This window comes from Camelina sativa, chromosome 19 (assembly GCF_030686135.1).
Source record: "Camelina sativa cultivar CO46 ecotype springtype chromosome 19, ASM3068613v1".
Taxonomy (NCBI): Eukaryota; Viridiplantae; Streptophyta; class Magnoliopsida; order Brassicales; family Brassicaceae; genus Camelina; species Camelina sativa.
In genome coordinates this window covers 9,982,092-10,005,132 of record NC_141898.1, presented here as the reverse complement: position 1 = coordinate 10,005,132, position 23,041 = coordinate 9,982,092, and the positions used below count along the sequence as shown (strand labels likewise).

General features: G+C 36.7%; 6 protein-coding genes across 9 annotated transcripts; 3 read left to right on the top strand and 3 right to left on the bottom strand.

The window, feature by feature from the left end:
- The first annotated feature begins 6,869 nt into the window (after positions 1-6,869).
- Positions 6,870-9,774, top strand: LOC104765903 (uncharacterized). The gene is made up of 4 exons (XM_010489694.3): positions 6,870-8,440; positions 8,614-9,027; positions 9,108-9,310; positions 9,402-9,774. The coding sequence occupies exons 1-4, from the start codon at positions 7,999-8,001 to the stop codon at positions 9,645-9,647; spliced, it is 1,305 nt and encodes a 434-aa protein (XP_010487996.2). The 5' UTR covers positions 6,870-7,998; the 3' UTR covers positions 9,648-9,774.
- A 683-nt stretch (positions 9,775-10,457) lies between these two features.
- On the top strand, positions 10,458-15,137 carry LOC104765901 (pumilio homolog 5). 4 transcript variants are annotated; one of them, XM_087502484.1, is made up of 11 exons: positions 10,460-10,798; positions 11,324-11,985; positions 12,107-12,550; positions 12,659-13,365; positions 13,474-13,615; positions 13,703-13,810; positions 13,911-14,123; positions 14,216-14,326; positions 14,424-14,618; positions 14,695-14,866; positions 14,952-15,137. In XM_087502484.1, exons 2-11 carry the CDS (start codon positions 11,377-11,379, stop codon positions 14,984-14,986), a joined length of 2,736 nt encoding a protein of 911 aa, XP_087358610.1. In that variant the 5' UTR covers positions 10,460-10,798; positions 11,324-11,376; the 3' UTR covers positions 14,987-15,137. The 4 variants fall into 4 exon arrangements, with proteins under 4 accessions (XP_087358609.1, XP_087358610.1, XP_010487995.2 ...); XM_010489693.3 differs by having other exon boundaries at positions 10,511-10,798; positions 12,659-13,362; XM_087502483.1 differs by having other exon boundaries at positions 10,458-10,798; positions 12,107-13,365.
- LOC104746428 (putative mitochondrial adenine nucleotide transporter BTL1) lies at positions 15,105-17,198 on the bottom strand. Its single transcript, XM_010467901.3, has 5 exons — positions 16,764-17,198; positions 16,475-16,569; positions 16,044-16,377; positions 15,701-15,938; positions 15,105-15,614 (listed from the first exon to the last, which is right to left on the bottom strand). Exons 1-5 carry the CDS (start codon positions 16,887-16,889, stop codon positions 15,358-15,360), a joined length of 1,050 nt encoding a protein of 349 aa, XP_010466203.2. The 5' UTR covers positions 16,890-17,198; the 3' UTR covers positions 15,105-15,357.
- A 12-nt stretch (positions 17,199-17,210) lies between these two features.
- LOC104765898 (uncharacterized) lies at positions 17,211-18,699 on the top strand. The gene is made up of 2 exons (XM_010489688.3): positions 17,211-17,606; positions 18,042-18,699. The coding sequence occupies exons 1-2, from the start codon at positions 17,442-17,444 to the stop codon at positions 18,438-18,440; spliced, it is 564 nt and encodes a 187-aa protein (XP_010487990.1). The 5' UTR covers positions 17,211-17,441; the 3' UTR covers positions 18,441-18,699.
- On the bottom strand, positions 18,595-19,138 carry LOC109131056 (auxin-induced protein X15-like). Its single transcript, XM_019241577.2, has one exon. It carries the CDS (start codon positions 19,001-19,003, stop codon positions 18,638-18,640), a length of 366 nt encoding a protein of 121 aa, XP_019097122.1. The 5' UTR covers positions 19,004-19,138; the 3' UTR covers positions 18,595-18,637.
- A 307-nt stretch (positions 19,139-19,445) lies between these two features.
- Positions 19,446-21,859, bottom strand: LOC104765899 (vacuolar-processing enzyme delta-isozyme). Its single transcript, XM_010489689.3, has 8 exons — positions 21,465-21,859; positions 21,194-21,358; positions 20,945-21,101; positions 20,754-20,839; positions 20,469-20,668; positions 20,080-20,344; positions 19,787-19,993; positions 19,446-19,654 (listed from the first exon to the last, which is right to left on the bottom strand). The coding sequence occupies exons 1-8, from the start codon at positions 21,651-21,653 to the stop codon at positions 19,514-19,516; spliced, it is 1,410 nt and encodes a 469-aa protein (XP_010487991.1). The 5' UTR covers positions 21,654-21,859; the 3' UTR covers positions 19,446-19,513.
- Between the last annotated feature and the right edge of the window lie 1,182 nt (positions 21,860-23,041).

Here is a 23,041-nt window from a genome sequence, read left to right as displayed (position 1 = left end):
TTATATATAGCACTAAATTGGGCTTCTCTTTAATTTATTTTTATATCTCTCATTTTAGAGACTTTAATTTATTTACAAACTAAATGTTTTTTTTCTGAAAAATATACTTCTAAAACTGTAGATAGTTTTACACAAGGACAGAGCCAGAAAATAAGAGGTTAAACCCATATGAGTGTGAGAGAGGATCAAGATATTATTATTGTAGGGCTTAAACCCATTAATTAAAATATTATTATTGTTATCTATTTTAATTAATTTTCAATTTTATTTAAAATTTAAATCACTAATAAAATTAAAAACTAATTATATGATTACATGCGTACAATGAGCCTCTAGAGAGGTTCTCAAAGTAGATTCACTATTCTTTTTCTTCTACTTTTACATTATTATCTCTTTTTTTTTTTTTTTTTTTGTAAGAGATTCAATGAGAGACTTCCACTGCACATGTTTTCAGAGTCTCAGATCTTCCAAAATTTCAGACAAATGCTTTTTAGTTGATGCTACTCTAATCTTGAAGAAATTTTTGATCGTTTGGTAATGCTACTCTAATCTTGAAGAAATTTTTGATCGTTTGGTAATGATGATTCTCTGACATCTTACTATAATAAGATTCATCCAACCTCTCTAATTCGATTTAATCCAATCCCATTCAAATCGAATCTGTACCCAAAGTAGATTTTGAAAAACCAAGCAATGTAATCAAAGTCAAACAGTGGCGTCATTTTATATATATATATATATATATATATATATATATATATAGCACTGACTGAGTGGATGCATATATTAATTAAAAAACGAGTTATTAATACTAAATTTTAGCTGTTGATAAATTATAAATTTTATTTGCTCGTAATTACAATATTACTACGTAATAATAATGCAAATACAATAAACAAAAAATAAAAAATTGTTATATACTTCAAACAAGTTAAAATACTATAATATTCTAAAGTAATTAGTATTTAAACAGAAATATGTAAATTTACCAAACAATTGTAATATTAAAATTAAAAATTGTCTCAATTAAAAATAACTCTTTTAAAATAACTTCTTTGTTTCCAGCAACCCGCGGAACATGGAGGATATTGCTAAATACTTTTTCAAAGAGGAGCTGAAGGACGAGTTCAAATTAAAAGCTGTAAATAAATAAAACTTTGATAAAAGTAGATGGTAAAGAATATTAGAACAAACTTCGTGGCACCAACAACTGTTCGAAGCAAATCCCTTCTTCTTTCATCAGCCTCTTCATTGCTGTTATCGTTCTTTTCATCATCAGTCTTGGCCATAGCCTCTTCTGCAGCAAATTTCTGTTCTTGTCTGAGTTGGTAGGCCAAAAGATTATGACGATCCGAGTGGTCTCTCTTAGCAACATAGATCAATGAGCTTAAACTCTTGATTTTCTCATCATCAAGTGCACCGGTGGGCTTGTATTTTGCCAAAGTTTTGTTTGATTTTGGTCTTTGAAAACACTTTTAAGCCTTGTGGGTGGAAGCACCACAACTAGAAAAATAAGATGAGAAAAGGTTAGTAAATGGAAATTACAAATATAAAGAATCGTTTCAGAAAAAAAAGAATCATACTTTACATAAGCTACCTTCTTGAATTTTTCAGCATCTTTGAGAAGCTTTGCTCGGGCATGTGACAACCTTGGACCCTTCCAACATATTTTGTACAAAACCAAACTACAGAGGGACAATAGAGAGTTAGTTTGACATATAAGGGATGTGAAGATTGTTTTCAAGATAGTTATCTCAAGTGGCAGATCCAGAACAATATTGTGTGTGAGGCACTTATAATGTATAATTAATAAATATAAATTTTTTTATGTTAAATTATATATTTTGTATTTTTAAATATATTTGAAGGTATGAAGTCAAAAAAATGAGCCAAACTTTTGGAAAGTATTGTTTATATTGGTTTATGATTATGCTTAATTAGATACATACTTAATTTATTAATTAGAAAATACGCAGTTACAAACTGTTAATGCATTATAAAATATAAATATTTGTAATATATTTAAAATTAATTATCTTATCATATCACACAAATTTAAAGTCTAAAACTATATATTAACTACAAAAAAGATATTATTGTTTAATGTTACTAATTTACTAGTTTATTACTTATATTTTTATAAATTAAGATATATATCTACTTTGCAATAAAAGAAATGTGAATTAAATTTGTTAAAAGTTAAAGTGAAAATAGGAAAAGAAAAATAGAACTATATGCATTTAGTTTTATTAAAGAAAAAATGGAATAAGAAAATGCCTCAAGTAACAAAAGCCTCCAACAAATATACAACTAAAAAAAAGCAATATAACAAACGCTAGCTGACAATCGAACTCGTTTCCTAATGCTTTATATTTGGGACAATTTACCAACTGAGCAAAAAATTATAATGGACTGATGTTAATAGCAAAACTTTTAAAAAGAGTATAGGGCACGTGCCCCACCTCTTTGTAACGTAGATCCGCCCCTGGTTATCTCATCCTTATATACTTCAGTTCTGTTAGGCGAGGTAAACCTCTAAGAGTGAGAACTTGAGTGGACCTGAGCTCAAGGAGAGAAGCAGCTCATCACTGAGAGGTGAGCTGAATGAAAAAGAAGCCTGCATAAAGAAAAATATAAGGTTGAGAAAAGAGGAAGAGCAAAGCTGAAAAGTGAAAACTGCAAGTTGAAGAAGAAAAGAAGGAAAGCTTCACAAACTCTTCACTAATCGAACCTTAGAGGAGGCGGGCTTCAGGTACGTCCATCGAGACAAGGAGATATTCTCGAAAAGAGCAAGCAATGAAGACGTGAAAGGAGAGTTCTGAGAATGTGAGGAGAAGCTCACATATTAACTTGGAGGAGACCAATATAAGGCTTGCGGGAAAGAGAAATCCCACTGAGTTGTCACATAGAAGAAAACCTGACGAGGACGTGAGGAGAAGAACTTGGAGGGAGACACGGATAAGGCTTGCGGGAAAGAGAAATCCCAAAAGAGTTGCTATGTCAAAGCAAAGAAACAAATGACTAGAAAAAGTCAATTTTTGAATAGAAGAAGAGGAGCAGCTAAATCAAAGTGATGAAGAGACAAGTTATTACCTTTTGTGTGATAAAGAAGAAAATCACCAAGAGAGAGAAAAGAGACAAAGACTTCACAATGATTCACCTGTAGCAGAAGAGAGAAGAGGCAGAGTCGACTGAGGAGAATCGAAATAGAGGGAGATGAAGAAACGTCATGCACAAAGAAATCGAGAAAGAAGAAGAAGCTCGATGCATGACGATTTAAATAAAGAGGGAAATCGACAAACCAAACTTACCTGTGAGCTGTGACATCATGATAAAGAATAAAACCAATACTTCTTCAATTCAAATTGTAAGTACAATCAAATCCAGCTAACGCTCATGAAACGAGAGCTGAAATCTCAAATGATGAAGATCTTACCAAGAGATCTAGAACAATTCGAGTTCGTTTCTAGATTTTACAATGAAAGAGAAATTACAAATGAGATATTCGATTAAAGACTCTAAAACGAAGAAAACTTCTTTTAAGCTCCTCCTTTGGTAAATGGTCAACAACGGTCGCAAATTTGAAATGAGTCAATCGTAGCTCAGCATTTCATCCGCACCCGCTCGACCAATCAAACCTCTTTATTTTGACACATCAGCTATGCCTTAGCAGATCAGCTGAACAACAACGACACAACCTACGACAACTCCTTTTGACTTTTTAGCTCTAACAAATCTCCCCCCTTGAAATAACCTTGTCCTCAAGGATCAAATGTAGGAAACTTCCTGCATATGTCAAACAAGTACTCCCAAGTAGCCTCTTCCACCGTCTGATTAGTCCATTTGATGAGCACCATAGTTACAACTTTACCCTGCCTATTAACCATCTTCCTCTCAAAAATATGATCAGGTTCTTTAATCAAAGCATCATAGGCTACAGAAGGAAGCTCCGTGGTAGGCAAAACAGGACCAACCGAAGCTTTGAGCTGAGAAACGTGAAAAACAGGGTGTATTTTAGAAGAAGAGGATAAATCCAACCTGTAAGCCACCTCACCACATCGGTCCAATATCTTATAAGGACCAAAATACTTCGGAGCAAGCTTCTCATTGGAATGTAACACCACTGATTGTTGCCTAAAAGGTTGTAACTTCACAAACACTACATCACCAATCTCAAAACTCCTGTCATAACGATGAAGGTCTGAGTCATCCTATGTTGAGCTCTTAACAAATGAAATTTTGAGCAAAAGAAGCATATTATCTCGATCCTGCAAACATTGAGCCACAACAGCAACCTTCGATTCACCAGGAAGATATAGCAGATGAATTAGTGGGTGTTGTCCATGCACAGCTTCGTAAGGTGTCATTTGAATGGTTGTGTGAAAGTTGGTATTATACCAAAACTCCGCTAATGGCAACCATTTACTCAATAGATGAGGACGATCACTGCACATACATCTCAAATATGTCTCCAAACAGCTATTAACCATTTCAGTTTGCCCATCAGATTGAGGGTGATAAGCACTGGAATAATTCAGAGATACGCCCTGCAACGCAAACAACTCCTTCCAAAACTCACTTAGGAAAAAAATATCACGATCATTGACATTAGTCTTGGGGAAACCGTGTAACTTGAACACGTTATCCATGAAAGCTTGAGCCAGTCACGGCAGAGTGTGGATGGGTAAGTGCCATGAAATGGGCAGCTTTGCTCGAGTGATCGACTACAACAAAGATGACTGACTTCCAAAAGGAGGGAGGCAACCCATCAATAAAATCCACTGATAAATCAGTACAAATGGTCTCTGGAATTGGTAAAGGTTGAAATAACCCAGGAGAAGCTGAAGTATCATATTTACACATTTGGCATACGGTGAAACTCCGTATGTACTGGTGAATATCCTTAGCCAATCCCTTCCATTAAAAAAGACCCTTTACTCGCTGACATATTGCATCACGACCAGAATGACCCCCATTACATAAACCATGCAACCACTTGAGATATCATCTTTCAACTCATTGTCAGCAGGTACCACGATCCTACTCTTCCTTCTTAAAACTCCTTGAACCCAAGAAAAATGATTCTTAGCCTGTGAATCCTTCGTAAGTTGCTCAATAACACTCTTCAAAGCATCATATGTGGCATACTGAGCTTGAATTCGATGAATCAAATCACAATCAAGTACAAACATCGCCATATATAAAACTTCCGAGCCTTCCACACGTGATAAAGCATTTGCGACTACATTGTCCTTCCCTTGTTTGTACTGTATCTCATAATCAAACTCTAGCAATTTAGGTAGCCACTATTGTTGTATTGGTGTATTCAACATCTGCTCCAACAGATACTTCAAAGTTCTTTTATTCGTCTTGATAACAAAGTGATTGGGAAACAAGTAATGACGCCATTTTTGCAAAGCAAACACTACGACCAACAATTCTTTTTCATAAATCGACAAATGTAGCTGCTTTCCTCGCAAATGTCGACTGAAAAAAGCCATAGGGTTACCTTCCTGCATTAATACATCACCAATCCCATTACCACAAGCATCAAATCCAAGAACAAAAGGTTTGTTAAACCGTGGGAGTGCTAACACTGAGGCTTCACATAAAGCACTCTAGTTTGTCAAAAGCTTGAGCTGCAGTCTCATTCCACTTAAATGTATCCTTCTTAGTCAGATCATGCAATGGTCTCGTAATCATACCAAAACTCCTCACGAACTTGCAATTATATCTGGCAAACCCAAAAAAACCTCTCACTTGCTCCACAGTTTTTGGAACTCGCCAGTGTCTAACCGCCACCAACTTCTGGGGATCAGTAGAAACACCACTGCCTTCTATGTAGTGTCCCAAATACTCCACTCGGTTCTATGCAAATGCACATTTGCTCTTCTTAGCATATAAGATGTGACTTCTTCAATTCAAATTGTAAGTATAGTTAAATCCAGCTGACGCTCATGAAACGAGAGCTGAAATCTCAAATGATGAAGATCTTACTAAGAGATCTAGACCAATTCGAGTTTGTTTCTAGATTTTACAATGAAAGAGAAATTACAAATGAGATATTCGATTAAAGACTCTAAAACGAAGAAAACTTCTTTTAAGATCCTCCTTTGGTTAATGGTTAACAACGATCGCAAATTCGAAATTAGCCAATCGTAGCTCAGCATGTCATCCCCACCCGCTCGACCAATCAAACCTCTTTATCTTGACACGTCAGCTCTGTGCCTTAACACATCAGATGAACAACAACGACACAACCTACAACGATTCTTGTTGACTTTTTAGCTGTAACAAATCGTCGTGAAAGAGATTCGTAGAGGAAAAACGACTTAACAGAGGCGACTAAATAATAAGATATGGGATTCAAAAATAGTAAATAATAGTGATAGTTTTACACAAAAAAGATTTTTGTTTGAAAAATGTACTTCAAAAGTAATAAATAATAGGAAAAGAATATAGATAGTTTTACATAAGGACAGAACCGGAAAATAAAAGGTTAAACCCATATGAGTGTGAGCAAGAGAAAGAAGCAAATAATACGAGCTCTCATTTGGATCGTTTGGCTATGATGATTCTCTGAGATCTTACTATAATAAGATTCATCCAACCTCTCTAATTCGGTTTAATCCAATCCCATTCAAATCGAATCTGTGCCAAAAGTAGATTAACCAAACCAATATAATCAATGTCAAAACAACGACGTCGTTTTATATATTGCAATGACTAAGTGGATACATAAATTAATAAAAGAAAAGCCCAGTTTAAGAGAAGCCCAATACGACAAAGAACCGTAGTAAATATAAGAAATGAAAGAGGACAAAGAAGTAAATTAGGAAAAGAGCAAATGGAAGGAGAACAGATTGCGCGGCTTTTCTGACAATATTCTCTGTACGATGCATTTCCTCCCACTGCTGACTTTTTTTTTTTTTTCTCTTGTTTTCCTTCTTCATAGATCTCTCTCTCACCTAGCTCCTCCTTCTCTCAGACATATCTTACTACTACTACACCAATGTCTTTGTTTCCTTTTTCCTCCCTAAATCAGTTCAGTAATATATAAAGTAAAAAGTAAAATAAACTCAAAAAGCAAAAGACAGTTTCGACGACCCTATAGAGGAAACAAATAGTAAGTCAATTGACTCAGAAACCTCTTTGTGAGGGTTTTGACTGGAATTAGAAAACGAAATTATGAGGAAAAAGGTGTATTTTTTTATTTAAATTATAAAAAAAAAGAAGAGATTTTTCTGAGTTCTTTTTTGGAATTTGAAATCACCAAGTTTAATTATTGGATTTATTAATGAGATCTGTTTAGAGAGAGAGAGATATCAATTAAAAGGACCTCTCACATTTATATTGTGCTCTCTCTCTCTCTCTCTCTCTCTGTCCTGCCTTTATATCGTGAGTAGTAAAAGACATCTATCTCTCTTCTTGCAAGTGGTGGTTTACACTTACAAAACATTTCTCTCATCTCCCTCCTGTCTTTGTCTTTCGTTTTCAATTCTCACCTTTCGATTTTGTTTTTTTTTGCTTTTTGGGTTGTTTCTCTCTTTCTTTACTTCAATTTTGAATCTTTTTTTGGTTTCTTCTTCTCTCAGTGTAGTGTGGTTTCAGTGGAGTGTTGATTTTTTTAATTAACAGCGAATAGGAATGGGAATGCTTGCTTGTGTTTTTAGTTCTTAGCTAGAGAGATAAATCGAATCTGAAGTTTCAGACTTTTGTTGCTGCACTGCTGCTACTCTGATCTTTGTGTGAATTTCATGTGTGATTCTTTATGCATTGTTCATCTTCTGTTTCTCTCTAGGGTTTTTGTTTGGTCATGATGATTCTCTGAGATCTTACATTCATGCATTTTCCTCATTTTGTGGGTTGGTTGATTCTCTGATTGAGTCCGTTTTGGCCTTAGAGAAACGCATTTTTTTTTCATGCACAAAGAAATCTGAAGTTAGATCTAAAGATTTTAGTAAGAGACGCTCACTCTCTCCAAGTGTGATTGAGGAGATGGATTTCTTAAAAGTTCGAAAATTTCGAAAGTCTCGGAAGCCAAACCTTGAAAAGGAGAAAGAAGAGAAGATTTTGGCTCAGCAAGAGCAGGCAAGGAGTGAGAACACTGACGCTGCTGGTGTGACAGATTCGGCTAAAGCTGATGAGATCGAAGACGACGACGACGATTTCATTACTAATGAGGTTAAGAGAAGGATCAAGGAGTTAAGGAGGAACAGTTTCATGGTGTTGATACCTGAAGAGGAAGAAGAAGAAGAAGAAGAAGAGGAATCGTATCTAGACGATGATGATGTGGGAGGAGACAAGTGTTCAAGTGAGTGGAGAGATGTGGTCGCTGAAGGACTTCAATGGTGGGGAGGTTTTGATGCTGTCTATGATAAGTATTGTGAGCGTATGCTCTTCTTTGATCGTGTTAGCTCTCAGCAGCTCAAGGAAACTGGTATAAGCTTCTTTGCCCTTTGATCTATTTCTACTGACTTTATCAATGGCTTTTTATGTTGCATTCCTGTGAAATCTCTGTGTTAAGCTAAGATTGGACTGATCTCTTAACTCTTGAATCATCTTTGCTCTCCATGGATTTGTTGGTTACTCTTTACTCTCCTTACTCCTCAGGCATTGGAATAGCTCCAAGTCCTTCAACTCCATCGCCAAGATCTGCAACTAAGAAGCTAGCTTCACCTTTTCGATGTCTTTCTCTCAAAAAGTTGGATTTGCCCGAGGAAGATACCGAGTATTTGCAGCAGACAGAGATTGACCCTTACCAAGATCTAGAGACGGCCTATGTTGCTCAACTCTGCCTCACTTGGGAGGCACTTCACTGTCAATATACGCAGCTTAGCCACTTAATCTCATGCCAACCCGAACCCCCGACTTGCTACAACCATACCGCTCAACAGTTTCAGCAATTCCTGGTCTTGTTGCAGAGGTATATAGAGAATGAACCATTTGAACAAGGATCAAGATCTGAGCTTTATGGGCGTGCAAGAAACGCAATGCCTAAGCTCCTTCAAGCTCCTAAGATTCAAGGTGAGACTTCCTCAGCTATTCACATTGCGACTTAAAACCTTATGTGAAGTGGTAACACTTTAAGTTGGTTACCATCTCAGGGTCAGATAAAAAGGAGATGGAGAAAGATACAGGCTTTATGGTCCTTGCTGATGATCTCATCCAAATCATCGAGAGCTCGATCCTTACTTTCAACGTTTTCTTGAAAATGGATAAGAAGAAATCAAATGGTGGTATTCACTTGTTTGGTAACAATATGAATTCGACAACCCCATTACAACTGGTTCAGTCATCCATCGATAAGGTACAGTTTCTCTATACATAAATGTGTATGTGTAAAAGAAAACTATGCAATGCTTCTTTGGTGTCTGATAAGAGAAAAAAAACTTTTGCAGAAGAGGGTGAAAGCGAAGGAGCTTACAAAGAAGACAAAAGGGTTGAAAAAGAAATCATGGCCTCAAACATGGGAAGGTGTTCAGCTCTTGTTTGCAGCCATTGACATCAAACTCGCAACACGAGTATTGAGGATGTCGAAGATCAGTAAAGAGCATCTTCTGTGGTGTGAAGAAAAGATGAAGAAGCTCAACTTTTCTGCTGGGAAGCTTCAAAGACACCCATCTCCAATTCTTTTCCCTTGTTGATAATAAATGATGAACACACAATGATTTCAAATTCAACTGTTCCCTTTTTATCCGATCAGTAAGATCCGGTTCAAGGGGTTTTCTCTTTTTTTTTGCAGACAAAAATCAAAGAAAAAATTGTGTGTTAGTTACATTTGCATCATTATATTTGCAAATAAGGGTCCAATCTAAGAAGAACACACTAGCTTTGGTAATAGATTCACTATTTAGGGACCATTTTCATTGTTGTCGTTTGGATTTAGCACATATGAAAGAATCCAATGTTGTCTTGTTGATGGGAAGCTAAATCCATGATGAGAGGATGATGGTGATGGAAAAGTCTTATTATTTCACAAATCACTTTCATTGTTTTTGGACAAAGTCTTTGATGTGTCATTTAAAGGACTTTTTCTCTCTTTCCCACAACACTTCATCATATATATCAAAAAATCCTAATATGTAAATTATGAATAGTGTTTTGGTGTTTAAAACAAACAATTGGATTTTCTAATATACAATCTAACATAATCTTCAAAAAAATTTGTGCAGGTGTGCGTAAGCGCATCCAAAAAGAAGAAGAAACTAAAAACAAAAACAAAAACAAAAACAAAAAAGACCTCAAGTGTAAGTGTGTTTTTTTGGTGGTGGTAGTAAAACAGGCAACAGAGGCAGAGCCACGTGAACGTATCTCTTCCAACTAGAAGTATCAACACGTGGCAAACCTAGTCACCAATTTGGAGCGCAAAACCCAAAAAGACCAAAAAGGGCTTCCTTCACCACCACCGCAGCCAAGTGTATTTTAGTCATTTGCACAGAGACGACGACCTCTTCGTTTGCGAATCCGTCGTAATTTCTGAATATTGTAAATGTTTTGTTTGTCAAATATGCGATATCGTAAAAAATCAAAATTTGGGTATTAAATTAAAGACTAAAACATCCCAATAATTGCCGAGAAAAAGAAAAAAAAAGATAAAACAAAAAGACATTTTAGGATTAGTCTTCTTGACTTGGTGACTCGACGAAGCCCCTTGAGAAGCAAACTTTTCAAAGGGTTTAGTTTTAATCTCTCTATCTCTCTTTTTCTCTGGGTCTCTTCTCTCTTATTTCGAGCTCTTTGAGAAAAAACGGATCCAGAAAAAGCACTTTCATGGAAGCTTGAATATCACCATCAGGTACTTAACTCTTCCTCCTTTCACCTATTCCTCTCTGTATCTACCTTTTTTTTTCTTTCTTCGACAAGTCATGCAAGGAACTAGTTTATGAATATTAAAAAGAAGAAAAAGAGATAAAAGTTAAAGTCTTTTGTTTTAATTTTGATCCTTGATTCTAGCTTCTGGATATGATTTTTTTTGTTTTGTAACGAGGTTGATGAGTGAGTTCAACGGTTTCGTGTGTTTTTTTTTTTATAAAACGATGGAGTCTTTTGATGATCTTGTTGTTGGTTTTACTGATTGAGTGGGTTGACTGATTTTTTTTAGTTCAGGAAATGGGAAAATCTTGTCCGAAATATCGATCGTTGATGTGTAGATTTCATTCATATGTGACTGATTACTTGTTTGGGATGAAATTGTAATTAATGAAATTGGGGACCATGTGTTTAAAGTTCTTAGCTTTTGTTCTCTTTTGGACTATGGTTTTGTTTAATTTACTTTTGAAGTGTTGGCTTACTTCTTTGTTTTATGGTTTCTTTGTGTCAGGTGTTGTGAAACTACCTTGTATGATATATGGTAACTTGATTATATAGAGAAGTATGACGACTCAGAGCGCTATGAGAATGGTTGAGGGTGATCATGTGAAAAATTGGCAGGCTTCTAGGGATAGTGGGATCTTTGGTTCACTTGATATGGCGGTTGAAGATTTAGGATTCCTTATGAAAAGAAATAGGTTGGATAGTGGTGGTGATAATAATACCGGGAAATTCCCTAGTAGGAGCGGAAGTGCGCCGCCTAGCATGGAAGGTTCCTTTGCAGCTCTTAGGCATCTCTTGAAACAACAGGAAGGTAGTAGCTCTGAAGTTTTAAGTAGGGCTATTGAGAATTATGACTCAGAAGAAGAGATACGTAGCGACCCTGCATATGTAGCTTACTATTTGTCCAACATCAACTTGAATCCGAGACTCCCTCCTCCTTTGATCTCACGGGAGAATCAGCACTTGTTGCGTCATTTGGGTGGGGTTGGTGATAATAGTCAGAGTCCAACAACCTCCTGGGATAATATGGGGTTAAGATCCCCCTTGCATTCTTCTAGAACTGCTCTTTCAACCCATAGAGAGGAGCCTGAGGATGAGGCATCATCGGCTGAACAACAAGCTTATGCTTCTCTGGCTGGTCATCGTAAGAGCTTAGCTGATATGATTCAGGTACATGGTTCTTTATTCTATCACTTACTAGTAAAATATTAGCATTTTGATCTTTTCTCTGTGCTTAAGTCCATTTTACATGAAGGAAGATTTCCCACTTACACTTTCTTCTGTGTTCAAGCGGCCTCATTCGGCAGGTAATCGTCCAATTGCACAAGACATCCACGCCATTACCTCTGATACATCTTCAGAAACCACAAGAAGATTACTGGAGTCTGATATAAGTTCTGTTAATCTGCTGAGGGAGACAGATTCTCTCTCCATGGATGCTATTACTAGTGAAGATCCTTTTTCTGCTGATTTGGGCTCACAGAGTTCTTCTGCTAATGCACAGAAAGAGAGATTAAATGCATCTGTTTTTGGTGCTTCTCCTCCATCCTCCGCTGCTTCTAGAATGATGATGAGGAATCAAGACAATCAACAACCTCAGGGAAGGGGAATGCCTTTGCAATACATACAATCCTCGTACCAGGTTCAACCTAGTTCGCCACAACAAATGACCTATCCAAGGATGGGCGGTACACAGGACATGATGCAGAGCTTACCGAAGATTGCAACTGGCGAGGTACATTCAACTTTCCAATCTCCTCACGCTTTAGCACCGCCTGCTATGTATTCATCTACAGCAGCATATATGACATCTCTGAGCCCATTTTACCATCAAAACTTTCAGTCCTCGGGTATGTACCCCCCGCAATATATTTATAGCGGTTACCCTCCTGGTTCTGGTGTTGTCCCTCAGTATATGAGTGGATACGCATCTCATGAAGCAACAGTTCCTATGCCATATGATATCTCATCGGCTTCTTCGGGATACAACAACGCTCGGCTTCTACCTGGAGTATCATCCACTGGACAAAACGTTCCCTCTCTCGTGGACCCTTATCAATTGCAGTATTTTCAACAGGCTCCAGTGGATGCGTATGCTCCTTCATTTCAGAGCAGCAATGATTCTTTTGGGCAGAAAGACCTACAAGCTGCTGGTTATATGGCAAATCATGAACCTCTCAACAGTCCTTTGAGTCCGAGTTATGGGTTGCAAAGTCCGCGGCATATGGGAAACTATTTTGCAGTGCCGCCTGGTGTAAGAGTCATGCCGCAGTATCCAGGATCACCTCTGGCTAGTCCAGTGATGCCGTCCTCGCCAGTTGGTGGAATGATGAGCCACTTTGGAAGACGAAGTGAAACAAGGTATCATCAACAAGGGCCAAGTAGAAACACTGGGATCTACCCTAGTGGATGGCAAGGGAACAGAGGAGGAGGAGCCAACAGCATCGTTGATGATCACAAAAGACATTCTTTTCTTGATGAACTCAAGTCTCCAAATGCTCGAAAACTCGAGCTATCTGATATTGCAGGGCGTGTTGTTGAATTCAGGCAGTGTTTCTGCTCCGATATCTATCATTTTCTTTAATTATGAATCAGTGTTTTGAAGGCATCAGGATATGTCTTCGTAATCTTATACTATTACTCATTTCTTTACTTCAGCGTCGATCAGCATGGCAGCCGTTTTATTCAACAGAAGCTGGAGCACTGCTCCGATGAGGAAAAGGCATCTGTTTATAGTGAGCTTCTGCCACAAGCTTCAAAATTGATGACTGATGTTTTTGGAAATTATGTTATCCAAAAAGTGAGTAACTTTTTCTTCTTCTTTTTTCCAAGTTGAGAAGATTTTTTTGTCCATAAGTTTGTAGTTAAGTAGTAATTTTTGGGTCAGTTCATAGAACATGGAACTCCAGCACAGAGAGAAGAACTTGTGAAGCAACTTGCTGGTCAGATGGTTTCTCTAAGTTTGCAAATGTATGGATGTCGTGTGATACAAAAGGTAATTTTATTAATATTAGTGTCCTTATATCAATGTCAGTATATTAAAGTAAATGGTAGTAACTTTCTAAGTGCTTCTTTGTGCCTTGTGATATTTATAGGCCCTTGAAGTGATAGATGTTGACCAAAAGACAGAACTAATTCGTGAGCTCGATGGGAATGTGATGAAGTGTGTTAGAGATCAAAACGGTAATCATGTTATCCAAAAGTGTATTGAGAGTATGCCTGCGGGTAGGATTGGATTCGTAATTGCTGCTTTCCGTGGTCAAGTCGCTACTCTTTCTACTCATCCTTATGGATGCCGAGTTATCCAGGTAAATGAAAAAGGGCGAGCCTTGTCTCCTCTTGTGTTTTGAACTTGAAATATTCATATTCTTTTTTTTTTTTTCTGTCTGCTTTATTATAGAGAATCTTGGAGCATTGCTCAGATGATGAGGAGACTCATTGTATAATCGATGAAATACTGGAATCTACGTTTGCTCTTGCTCATGATCAGTATGGGAATTATGTCACTCAGGTTTGGTTGGTTAATTTCAGATCCTATGTCTCTCCTGGCATTTTCTTGAATTCGTTTGGTCCTTATCTTGTGCTTTGGCTTATGTTTTTGGTTGTAGCATGTCCTGGAGAGAGGTAAGCCCGATGAAAGGAGCCAAATCATTGAGAAGTTGACAGGGAATGTTGTTCAGATGAGTCAGCACAAATACGCATCTAACGTTGTGGAGAAGTGTCTGGAACACGCTGATAGTAACGAGAGAGAGTTACTCATTGAAGAGATAATGGGCAAATCCGAGGAAGACAATCACTTGCTGGTAGGAACACAATCCTAAAGAAAGCTCTCTGAAACCATACATTTAACTTATTTTACACTCTTTTTGTCTTCTGCAGGCGATGATGAAGGATCAGTTTGCAAATTACGTGGTCCAGAAAGTCTTAGAGATCAGTAAAGATCAGCAAAGGGAGATTTTGGTGCAGAGAATGAAAATTCATCTCCAGAGTTTGCGGAAATACACATACGGGAAACACATAGTAGCCCGTTTCGAACAACTGTTTGGTGAAGGTATCTTTCTCTAAAACTAAAACTTGAGCAGTCACTATGGAGTATGTGGTAGAGAGTTCTGAACTTTCTGATATGTTTGTTACAGAGAGTGAAGTCTCAGAAGAAGGAATAGAAGGTTAGACAGGAGATTTTCTTTTGGGTTGCCGATTTGGACAATGTTAAACTTTAGACGGATATGCTTTGTATCTATGAATGAAAGTGTGATGGTATAACAATTATGTATATGATGTGAACATGATTTGTGGTTAAAATTGATTTGCTCTCTTCTTCATTCTTTTCTTTTGACTGAATAGAACACACAGAATTAGCCTCAACAACAACAAAAAGAACTCAGCTTCTTACTTCTCATGGGAGTTAAAACACTCTCAACTGCCAAAAAAACATCTCATGGGGTAAAAGCCAAGTCACCACATTCCCTAAATCATAACTTTGAAATGTGATGAGAGGCTTAGCTTTAAGTAACAATGGTAATTTAAGTTCCAATTTCGTCATTATAGTAGTGGTTTGGTGTTGGCAGCAAGCAAAATGTCTTTCCAGGCTTCATAGAAGACCCAAGTGATGCCCGAAGACGGCATGACTTTCAAACAACTTGCTCCCCATCCTCTGTAGAGTCCCCTCACTCCTTCGTTCTTCACTACTTCTGCAATTGCTGCGACCATGTTCGGTGGGCATTCCCCCTTCAGAGCTCCCACCATCAACCGCTTCCGCGCCACTTCCAACGGGAAGCTTATAGTGCTCGCCGTTAAACCTGACCCCATTAACAACTCGATGAGTCTTACTCATGATTTATGTCAGGAAATACTGTAAAAGGAAGTTTTTTAAAAATTTAGTTACCAGCTAAAGCTCCAAGAAGAAGCATCTCAGGACGGTTCAAAGCCTTTTTGTTCTTGGATTTGCAGTAAGAAGTCTTCATTGTGTCATACATGAAGTAATAACATGTGCTGTATGGAAGCATCCCGACCAGTGTTGGTCCTAAGCCAGCGTAAAATCCACGGATTCCATCGTCTCTAAAGATCCTCGGAATTGCAAGGGTTAAGCTTGGATAAATATCAGGGCTCACAGTCAATCTATCCTGGTAAAGATCAGAGAAAAATCAGTATCATTCGACTGCAACAACAAAGAAAAGGCTTTCAATTCTGAGATATACACCAGAATGTGATTGACTAATAATAATTACCTTGAGGACTTCGAGAGGATGGCAAACAAGTGTACTGGCAATACCAGCAGATGCACCAGCCACAGCAACAGGAGAGATCCACGATATGGAAGGACTCCAACTAAAATCACCAATTTCAATCTTTGCTTCCTCAATCTTCTTCAACTTCACTTGTGCTGATGTCATTGCACGTTTTACCCACTCAAACGTCCCCAACTCAATAGCTTGAGTTGGAATGATTCGTATCATATTAATTTCGTTGCCAGCCCAAAGACCTTGCCACCCTTGCTTCTGTACGACTTCAATAAAACTACCTGGGATGCTTCTCGATCCGACACCAACAATCATTCTTGTCCTGCCAGGTTTCACACAGCACAAAATGCAGTCAGATAATCAAAGTGGATTAATAACAACATTAAGGAGATAATTACAAGGGAAGGGACTATACAGACCTTATAGTCTCAAGTGGAGCAAGAACAGCTTTTGTCATAGCTCCAGCTAAAGCCCCACTAAGAAACTCACGGGCTTCCCTAGACTTGAAGAAATCCTGAATCAACACAAACACACAATGGTTCCAATAAAATCATCCAATCATGGTTACCAACAGAGATTTGCATATCCAAACCAAACGATTTACCACAACACAACACAGATAATGAAAACTCACGGCACCACTAAGAAATTCAAATATTCTAATGAACAGGAAGCAGAGAGACTGGGACCAGGAAAAAAGGAACTCACTTTAACAGGAATAGTAAAGTCAGGAAACTGAGGTTGGAGACGAAGATGAGAATCAGATGAAGCTGAAGAAACAGAGTCCTTCTCCATAACCACCACAAGCCCTTGTTTTGGAACAACCATTGCCATTTCCGGTCTCTCTGTCTCAGTTTTGTTCTTCTATCAAAGATTTTTATCAGAGACAGAGAACAGGAGATTCACAGAAAGGGCAACAGAGAATATTCAATTAAACATAATCAGAAGAAGAAAATAAAAAAAAACAAACTTTCTATTAGATTGTGTGACAACAGACCTAGTTAGAGAAGTGTATACTATATTATTATTAATTTATGGGAAGATGAAGATTTAAGCTTTTTTAGGGTTTATGTGCTTCTCCCAATGTTTTTTTTTTATTTTTTTATTTTTATTTTTAGCATTTATTTACAACCCCCCACTTGTAGAATCAAAACGCTCATTTTTGTCCCTTTATTTTCTCAAAAATATCTCTCTGTTTTGGGGTTGACGATTCGATTCGGTTCGGTTCGGTTCGGTTCCCCAATTTCATTGGTATCTCATGATAACCGATTTCGACCGGACAAACCAGCCGGTCCGGGGTTTATCCGCCGAGCCCTATCCGATCATTTCACCTTCTTTCACTCTCCGAAGTCTAACCGCTTTTCTCCACTCTCAACCTCGACGACGATGTCTTGCTTGGTCTCCTCAACTTGCTCACTCGTCCCCTGCGACTCAAATCTGACTCGGTCAAGTCGTTCCAGCAAACTGTGCTCTTCAGTTTCGTGGCAGTCTTCTTTTCCCAAACTCTCTATCGGAATCGGTTCTGTTATCTCATCTCCCATTGTCAAAAAGGTAAAAAAAAAAAGCCTTTCTGTAATTGCGTTGTCTCTGCACAATCTCTGAGATAGTTTCGTAATTGTTCTTGGTAGTGTATATTTTTTGTGCCTTCTCTGATTTTGTAACTAACTTAGTCTCTGTTCTTGGATGTTGAACTCATTGTTCAATTTAGTCAATTGTAATTTGTGGATTTAAAGTAGAAATCTAGGGTTCTTATGAACATGAAATAGAAGCTCTTTAGTGTGAATAAATCTAGGGTTCAAAGCTTAAATCTTTATCTTTTGGGTGTTTAAAAGATTCAATTTTTCTTCTTCTTCTAACGGCACTTAATGATTCAGAATACTCTCTTGTCTTAGCTTTGCAATTATGATTTCAGATCAGTCAAGAAGAGTCCTTTTTTTTGGCTATTGATATTGTTCTTATAATGCCTTGTTTGATGGATTGTTTTAGGATTCGTTTGTGCAAGCTGCTTGGACTCGAAGATCACGAGGTGAAGCGGCGAAAAGACCCAACAAGAAGTCATGGAAGCAGAGAACAGACATGTACATGAGGCCTTTCCTGCTCAATGTGTTCTTCTCCAGGAAGTTCATACACGCCAAAGTGATGCATAGGCCAACAAGCAAAGTCATTTCGGTTGCCACCACAAATGCAAGAGATATAAGGACTAATATACCGTCTCTTGTGGACAATGAAGCCTGCAGACTCATCGGTAAGCTCATAGCTGAGCGTTCAATGGAAGCTGACGTCTATGCAGTGTCTTATGAGCCAAGAAAGGGAGAAAGAATCGAAGGGAAGCTAGGGATTGTGATCGATACGATTAAGGAACATGGCATTATTTTTGTTCCTTGATTCACTCTTTTAATAGATGATGACTTAGCATTTGCATTACCAAGAAAGGTCTGTGTTTTGTTTTTGATGCATATGCAGCAAAGAGGAGAAACCGGGTCTCTTTGGTAGTGAATGGTTCAAGAACACAGGTTTGCTCACTAGAGGAGGAAGAATATGAAAAAGAGAAAAATAAGTTAATATGGTTTATATAATTACATTTATCTGTACACTTGTTTCTTCTTGTCACAAGACATGTATCTAATCAAAATCTCTTCAAAAACACTTTCTTCACAAGGAATATGAATCCCTCCTTCATGTTCATACCCAAACTCATCTGCTACTTCATCCATCAATGTCCTAAATTCAGGATATTGAAGATACTTGGTTGGTATCACAAACCTTTGCATCTCTTCGCCCACGTAGACCGCAAGATGTCCTCTCGGGACATCGTTTTGATCCCTGGCTCGTCTGCTACCGTCTGATAATTCACCCGAGATAAGACGATCCTTTATGTTAGTTTCGTACCTTTTGTTTCGTCTGATCTCTTGGCTTGCTAAACGTATGATGAAACTTAGCGAAATCATTTTGTTGAATCAAAAAAAGAAAGATAGCAAAAATCAAACGAAATATGGTGTCTTGAGAAGTTAAAATTCTAAAGGAATCATTTATATATCTGTCAATGTCAAAGGACCTTTACACTTGGTAGATCATAGATAACGATAAAGATCTTATCATGAAAGCTGTTATCTTCATAGAAAGTGAAAAAATAAAAAAACAAGCTAGGTTAGCGAAACCCAGTTGTTCTTGTTTCTTATTTTTTTTTCTTGTGTGATTCGATTCAATTGATCTGTCTGCTTTTTATGTCTTTTGTTTTCTTGGTCAACACGTTACGGAAGAAGACTATTATTAGGTAAGTACAGGTGTCCGTACCGTACAGTTGGTACGAGGTTACAGTTCTGTGAATCCAATTCACAAGTTAAGACCAAGACTTTCGCGTTACCATCGATTAAAAATAGGCATCAACCATTTTGCTACATCGAGTTTTATTGAATAAACTTTGATAGTTTTTGAAGTCGGTCACATAATTTTGCTAATCATTTAATTGTACAAGCTTGTTCAATGGCTGAAACAGTTTGCTTCACATCTACTCCCACATTGCAGATATTGGCAAGAGCTCCTGTATACTTCAGTCCGTAATCCACCGTTGCTCCGCAGTGAATCTTGAAACTATTAACCTGCAATTTTTTATTCCATGTATACTGGTTTAATAAACATGCAATGGTTGTTGCGTAGAACAGAAGTAACAGGATGCAATGGTTGTTGCATAGAACACAAGTAACAGGATTTTGGGATGTAGTTTGTGTTACCAGAGTCTTGAAGCAATCCCAATCGTCTACAAGAGGCTGTCCTGTTGTTCTTGTGGAAGTTAAGAGATTTAAGACATTGGTTTGTTTAAGCGAGAGTCGCAGAATCTCTATGATGCTTTGATCGATCTGTTTCCTATGATTCATTACATCAAGCAATTTCTTCTGAGCTTCGCCTCTTTCAGGTGATCCCGTTGGAGCTTTTTGAATCTGAGAAATGAATGAACGTTAAAACCTGAATCACTCTTTCTTTTAAAATGATCGAAAACAAGAAAAAGAAAGCAAAAAAAACTCACCTTTCTCTGGAGATATAACAGAGGGATATCGCGCGGACTGACCAAGCCAGCAGCTCTAGAGATCGGTGATGAAGAAGGGGATTCAGTGAAAGTGAAGTTTCCGTTTTCAGGATTGGTTCCAATGTAAGAGACAAGATCATCTTTAAGCATCTCCACTGATCCGAATTGGCATACATGAGAAGTCTGTTCTACATCAGATCCTGTTCTTCTCTTTACAACTTGGTATTGCTGCTTCAATGTCTCTTTGCTCATGTCATGAAGCTCACTGTCCCCAAAGCATTAACAAAAAAGAGAAAAAAATTATTCTCAAACACAAAGTTTTCAAGAACTAATCAAAACATTCGAAATAGTAGTCCATAAAGATTGAATCTTTTTTTGTTTGGCAGTACCTGTCCTCAAGCCAAGAGATGCTGAATACATCGCCGAGACAAGTGTCATACTCAGAAGGAGAAGGAGGATATGTATCAGGACAGTAAGTTCCATAGCTGCTCTCTTGCGAATTAGAAGCAGTCAGTGCGTATATGTTGAGATTGTCTTTTAAAATCCCTTCAAACATACTTCCAGCTTCACATGCTTCAAGATAGATCACCTAACATCCAAAATAAAAATACCTCAAAAACAGAACAGGTATATAAAGGATAGTGATATAATAACGAATGGGTTGAGTTATTTACCATCTTGTTGTATCTTTTTAGCTTATGCATCTTCTCCAAGACTTCATTGAAATCTTTTGCAAGGACATCCTCACCACTAGGCATCGCTGATAATAAACATCAACAAACTTTCGATTAGTATGGAGAGATACATCTTAATTAGATATATCTATGGATTAGTTAATTAATTTTTTGTTTGGCTTAAAAAAAACCTAGTAATCCAGGAGATCCATGGTCAGCATAGTAGATGAAGATAGTATCAAGAGGACCACTTTTCAAAACTTTGCCACTTCCTCCTGCGACGCCACTTTCATTTCCAAGTAGCACATTATAGAAATTCGTAGCATTAACCGCTTCTTTAGTGTAGTCCTATATCAACCAATTAAAACCAACAAAAACTAAATATATTATATGGAACCATTTGTAACATAAAAGAAGTAACAAATAATTATAATAAGAACCTTAGGAACTCCATTATAAACATCCTCTCCATAGGGTTTATTAATGATAACTCCAGGCCTAGGATTCTCCGGGGAAAACGCGATATCATCATACATAAACACAATGATGTTTTCTTCTTTTAGACCGCCTTTTCGGAGTATCTGATATGCATGACATATATCAGCCTGTGAGACAAAACATCGGTGGATTTAGTTCACACAAAATCTCTCTTGGACCATATATGTAAATTTTGATGTTACATGTTCACACAAAATTTAAACATTTATATACCTGATGCCTGTAGTTAGAGTAATCTTTTGATCCAGCAACTAAAACAGCCCACTGTTTGCCTTTAATTTCACCCTCGTTGCTAGATTCAAGATCATCATCGTTCACCAATTGGATTTTGCGGGATTCAGCTGATAACATAAGCAAAACATTGATGAAAACAAGAATCTGAAACTGACCAAGACGAGACATTATTTCTGAAAAGTTTTATTTTTTTGTGATGATGATTGAGAATAAAGAATATTGCTCATTTATATAGCCAAAACCTTTTTACCAAAAGTACAAGTCTGCGTTTCAGAGTTGAGTTGAAGGTGGTGTTATTAGTTTGTGATCTAAATAGAGTTTTAGTGACTTTAAATGTTATGTAGAATATGTTGTTATTCAGTCAAGATTTTGTTAAACTCTTTAAAAGTTTAATGTTATTGGTTTGTGTTGTAGAAAGTTAATAAATTTTTTGTGTTATTCAATTAAAACAAAAGAATCAACTATTAATGAATTGGTCAAAATAAAATTTTGGATTGTTAATAAATTCAATTATTATGTTATTGGTTTATGACTTTTATACACTTTTCTTCACAAAATAAAGTTATGGTAAGTACATTAAAATAGATAAATGGTTTGAGAGACTTTACAAGATTGTAAAAAAACTAAACAACAAGATTATAAAAAACTATCAAACAATTCTCCAAAATCTTTCACTTATTCAATTTTTATAATTTATTGAAGTGATCAAAATTCTTTATAAATTTCCAATAACACTCCTCGAAGTGTTGACTTAAAAAGTAACGCATTACGTTGTCACACATGAGCCACCTTGCATGATGATGAACTAAACGGCCTTGAAATGTTTACTTGTTTTTGTTTGCTAGCTCCTCATTTTTCCGTTATCTTATTCTCATTATTATTAATTCTCTTGTGGCCAGTCTGTGTCTGTGCTAATTCAATTAATACATACTAGTGATTAATTAATATAGAAAATCTATAAATAAATTGTACATAGATTTCACTCTTTCCTTAATATTACTAGTCATAAGACTATCACACATTTGGATATAAAATCCAGTTGATCCAAATTGATATTAAATGGGGTTTTCTTTTTCATTTCAGGTTTTTGAAGATTTTACATAAATTTATAAAATAATATATTTAATATAAAATATAAAGGTTTAAAGTTTAACAATCTTTTCAGATTGCGGAAATTTTTAAAAATAATTAGCAATAATACCAAAATAATACAGTAACAAAAATTCACATTTAGAAGATATATATGAGCCAAGACAATAACGTTCAAACTATTAAAACTTACCTCTTTGTTATTAGTTTCTATTTTGCTTTTCCTAAAATTTCTAATATCCTTTTTATATTTTCTTCGGATTATTGTAACTAAAATAAAGAAGAAATATCAAGTTAGCTACTTATATTTTCTTGTGACCAACCTCTGCTAAATTAAGTAATGCATACAAATTAGTGATTGTTATGAGTAAGTAGAGAAAGTTTAAGCATTGCGGAAAATTTTCATTCTAGTATAAATCCAAAAGTAAGAAGATGCGTTTGAATTGCGAACTTCACCTAATTAGAGT